General features: G+C 45.2%; 1 protein-coding gene across 1 annotated transcript; it reads left to right on the top strand.

Annotated features, from left to right (window-relative positions):
• Nucleotides 1-3,446: 3,446 nt before the first annotated feature.
• On the top strand, nucleotides 3,447-5,051 carry LOC138354822 (uncharacterized). Its single transcript, XM_069309320.1, has one exon. It carries the CDS (start codon nucleotides 3,447-3,449, stop codon nucleotides 5,049-5,051), a length of 1,605 nt encoding a protein of 534 aa, XP_069165421.1.
• The last annotated feature ends 269 nt before the right edge of the window (nucleotides 5,052-5,320 follow it).

Below are 5,320 nucleotides of genomic sequence, written 5' to 3'. Positions count from 1 at the left end.
ATGTAAGTTAAAGTTTTACTCAGAATAAAGTACTTTTTGATAACATTACCGTTGTGAGAGAGTAATGTACTGTAATACACAGTGAGTAATGCACTGTAATACACAGCCAGTAATGCACTGTAATACACAGCCAGTAATGTACTGTAATACACAGCCAGTAATGTACTGTAATACACAGCCAGTAATGCACCGTTAAACACAGTCAGTAATACACTGTTATACACAGTGAGTAATGCACTGTAATACTCAGCCAGTAAAGCACCGTAATACACAACACGTAATGCACCGTAATACACAGCACGTAATGCACTGTAATACACAACGAGTAATGCACCGTAATACACAACACGTAATAAACTTGAATACACAGCCAGTAATGCACTGTAATACACCGTGAGTAATGTACTGTAATACACCGCCAGTAATGACTGTTATACACAGGGAGTAATGCACCATAATACACAGCCAGTAATGCACCGTAATACACAGCCAGTAATGTACTGTAATACACAGCCAGTAATGCAGCGTAATTCACAGCCAGTAATGCACCGTAATTCACAGCCAGTAATGCACCGTAATTCACAGCCAGTAATACACCGTAATACACCGCCAGTAATGCACCGTAATACACAGCCAGTAATGTACTGTAATACACAGCCAGTAATGCACCGTAATACACAGCCAGTAATGCACCGTAATACACCGCCAGTAATGCACCGTAATACACAGCCAGTAATGCACCGTAATACACCGCCAGTAATACACCGTAATACACCGCCAGTAATACACCGTAATACACCGCCAGTAATACACCGTAATACACAGCCAGTAATGCACCGTAATAGACAGCCAGTAATGTACTGTAATACAGAGCCAGTAATACACCGTAATACACAGCCAGTAATGCACCGTAATACACAGCCAGTAATGTACTGTAATACACAGCCAGTAATACACCGTAATACACAGCCAGTAATGCACCATAAAACACAGCCAGTAATGTACTGTAATACACAGCCAATAATGCACGTAATACACAGCCAGTAATGCACCGTAATACACAGCCAGTAATACACCGTAATTCACAGCCAGTAATGCACCGTAATACACCGCCAGTAATACACCGTAATACACAGCCAGTAATGCACCGTAATACACCGCCAGTAATACACCGTAATACACAGCCAGTAATGCACCGTAATACACAGCCAGTAATGTACTGTAATACACAGCCAGTAATGTACTGTAATACACAGCCAGTAATGCACCATAATACACCGCCAGTAATACACCGTAATACACAGCCAGTAATGCACCGTAATACACAGCCAGTAATGCACTGTAATACACAGCCAGTAATGCACCGTAATACACCGCCAGTAATGCACCGTAATACACCGCCAGTAATACACCGTAATACACAGCCAGTAATACACCGTAATACACAGCCAGTAATCTCACTAACGTGACGCATCAGGGAGAATCCCCCACAGCACAGGGAGGCGGGAGTTTCCTCCACTCACCCCCCAGGAGACACACTCTGACCTTCGCTTACTCTCCCATGCACTCTAACTGCCGCTGGCGTCCTGTTCCAAAGGTGTCCAGCACACATGTGACTGTCACTGCTGCTACTCTCGTGTGTGCTCAGGCCAGGTGTGTACCTTGTTTTAGCAGCCTGGGATGTTGCTCACCTGTGGTGCCTTACACCTGGTCCGCCACCGTATTGTTATCATTCCTCAGTATCTGTGCTTGTCCACCGGCCGCTGAAGGCTGTTAACTTATATCATTTAACGTGGACTATGGTGGCTAAACTACCATATTGTTACTTCACCTGCTGCACTCTGTACTGTTATTAGGCTAGTTCCCAGAGAAGTGTAATTACCGTTTTTGTTAATTACTGGTTATACATTATCATATAGTTTAGTCATTACACTTATGTTCATATTTACGTCCTATTATTTACTTATCATTCTACTTTTACGTATGTTAAGTAGATTATATTTGAACTTATTTTAAGCAAATTTAACGTTTGCTTATATTAATTAATTATTAAAAAAATGTCCCAGTGCGAGAATCAACCAACCCTTCCAAACATGCCACAACACTGCAAAAAATAAAAAATAAGATCCAGCTGGCAAAAATTCATCAGGACAAATGTGGGAACATTTGACAAGCCGGCGTCTTCCTGTCCTCTTCGAGGCCACTAGAGTGTGTTAGTGACCCCTCAGGTAAATCAGGGTATAGCTATCACCCATATGCAGAAGTATTCTCTTCTATGTTGTGGGTGACACAACCACTGACGGAATATGTATTGTTTGACCATTAGTGATGTAAACGATTTACGAAGCATATAACTTTTTCCTTGATATTTATCATATCATTTATTTATAATGAACCCCAATATTTCTCCCTTGGGTGGTGACAGAATGGGTTACAGAGGCTTATAATGGGTTCAGGAACTGTACCCCATCGTTAGCTCAGTTAATCAAGCAGTCCATGTTGGCCATACGATACTCCTCAAATGGCAATGAATTACACGAACAATATGATTGGACATTGGCCATATTTTTAGTCTCTCTGTCATTATACATACTATTACAGACTGTTGACCAGACCGCACACTAGAAAGTGAAGGGACAACGACGTTTCGGGCCGTCCTGGACCATTCTCAACTCGATTGTGACATATTGTCACTATTAAAGACTGATTACTGTAGACCAAACGGGCTGTTGTGGTCTGCCATTTGGGGTCTCCCCCGGACACCCCCACCCGCCAGTACACTGTTAACCGCTTACAATGTTAATTTACACTGTTAATTTACCCAACGTAGCACTTTCATAAATGTAAGACCCTATTGTTAGACTTACGCTCTGGAAGTTACACATTATTAAATTTACCCATGTTACACGGACCAAGTTTAATATACAAGGTTAATCTCACCATGTTAAACTTCAAGTCATTTTAATTAAGCCCTTCAGTGCATTGTTAACTTACAATGCTAATGTTATCTCAAGGTATTTTTCCCAGGGTAAAACTTTCACTTTTCTTAATTATCCTTATTATACATTCAAATTAATAATTTATAATTACATTTATTTATAATTAAATGTATTCACAGTGAGTAATCTCACTAGCTTGACTGTATCAGTGAGAAAATCCGTCGGAGCCGTGCTGAGGGTTCGAACCCATGCGCTGGGTGTTCCCAGGCACACGCGTTAACCACTAGACCACCACATGGTAGAACGATTGCAACCTGGAGTTCTACTGAACACACACTAGGATTTCCTGATGATTCTACTGAAGTGTCTAACTACTTGGGTTGAACGGTCTCCCTTCATGCAGGTCGGCGTTCAATCCCCGACCGTCCAAGTGGATGGGCACCATTCCTTCCCTCCGTCCCATCCCAAATCCTTATCCTGACCCCTTCTCAGTGCTATATAGTCGTAATGGCTTGGTGCTTTCACCTGATAGTCCACTTTCCTTCTACTGAAGCCACACCAGACGTTGACACAACCACCCCTGCACTTAGCTTCACAAGTCAGGCTTCACAAGTCGGGCTTCACAGGTCTGGCTTCACAAGTCGGGCTTCACAAATCAGGCTTCACAAGTCAGGCTTCACAAGTCAGGCTTCGCAAGTCAGGCTTCACAAGTCGGGCTTCACAAGTCGGGCTTCACAAGTCTGGCTTCACAAGTCGGGCTTCACAAGTCAGGCTTCACAAGTCGGGCTTCACAAGTCAGGCTTCACAAGTCAGGCTTCACAAGTCAGGCTTCACAAGTCGGGCTTCACAAGTCAGGCTTCACAAGTCGGGCTTCACAAGTCGGGCTTCACAAGTCGGGCTTCACAAGTCAGGCTTCACAAGTCGGGCTTCACAAGTCAGGCTTCACAAGTCGGGCTTCACAAGTCAGGCTTCACAAGTCAGGCGTCACAAGTCGGGCTTCACAAGTCAGGCTTCACAAGTCGGGCTTCACAAGTCAGGCTTCACAAGTCAAGCTTCACAAGTCAGGCTTCACAAGTCGGGCTTCACAAGTCAGGCTTCACAAGTCAGGCTTCACAAGTCAAGCTTCACAAGTCAGGCTTCACAAGTCAGGCTTCACAAGTCAGGCTTCACAAGTCAGGCTTCACAAGTCAAGCTTCACAAGTCAGGCTTCACAAGTCGGGCTTCACAAGTCAGGCTTCACAAGTCGGGCTTCACAAGTCAGGCGTCACAAGTCAGGCTTCACAAGTCAAGCTTCACAAGTCAGGCTTCACAAGTCTGTCTTTCACAAGTCAGGCGTCACAAGTCAAGCTTCACAAGTCAGGCGTCACAAGTCAGGCTTCACAAGTCAAGCTTCACAAGTCAGGCTTCACAAGTCGGGCTTCACAAGTCGGGCTTCACAAGTCGGGCTTCACAAGTCAGGCGTCACAAGTCAGGCGTCACAAGTCAGGCTTCACAAGTCAAGCTTCACAAGTCTGGCTTCACAAGTCGGGCTTCACAAGTCAGGCGTCACAAGTCAGGCTTCACAAGTCGGGCTTCACAAGTCAGGCTTCACAAGTCAGGCTTCACAAGTCAGGCTTCACAAGTCAGGCTTCACAAGTCTGGCTTTCACAAGTCAGGCGTCACAAGTCAAGCTTCACAAGTCAGGCGTCACAAGTCAGGCTTCACAAGTCAAGCTTCACAAGTCGGGCTTCACAAGTCAGGCTTCACAAGTCGGGCTTCACAAGTCAGGCGTCACAAGTCAGGCGTCACAAGTCAGGCTTCACAAGTCAAGCTTCACAAGTCTGGCTTCACAAGTCGGGCTTCACAAGTCAGGCGTCACAAGTCAGGCTTCACAAGTCAAGCTTCACAAGTGAGGCTTCACAAGTCGGGCTTCACAAGTCTGGCTTCACAAGTCGGGCTTCACAAGTCAGGCGTCACAAGTCAGGCTTCACAAGTCGGGCTTCACAAGTCAGGCTTCACAAGTCAGGCGTCACAAGTCGGGCGTCACAAGTCAGGCCTGGCCTCGGGCTGAGCCTGGGGCGTGGAGGAACACCCACAACCCCATCAAGCAGGCACTCTGGCTCCGTCATCTAGACCTCTTCCGCCTCTGACGCTCCTCTTTCAATTAATCTCCTCTTTCAAGTCATCACACTTAGTGTGATGACTTGTGCCAAACATATTGTTATATGGTGATAGTAGCCTCCTGTTGCTGCTGTTGTATGGTGCTACGGGTAGTCTGTTGCTCCTGTATGGATATTAGGGCTTATATGATGCTCTTTTCATTGCGCCAGAGACTTTCTACTTCAGTTGTATGAACTGGTAAAGTGAGAGAGAAAATTTGTAGAGAAGAGTGAGAGAGAGAT

The sequence above is a fragment of the Procambarus clarkii genome, chromosome 64, assembly GCF_040958095.1.
Source record: "Procambarus clarkii isolate CNS0578487 chromosome 64, FALCON_Pclarkii_2.0, whole genome shotgun sequence".
Lineage (NCBI taxonomy): Eukaryota > Metazoa > Arthropoda > Malacostraca > Decapoda > Cambaridae > Procambarus > Procambarus clarkii.
The sequence above is the reverse complement of the archived record's forward strand: the minus strand, read 5'-3'. Positions and strand labels throughout refer to the sequence as shown.

Coding starts and splice junctions, on each gene's coding strand:
- LOC138354822 (XM_069309320.1), top strand. CDS start 3,447: ATGGCTTGGTGCTTTCACCTGATAGTCCACTTTCCTTCTACTGAAGCC.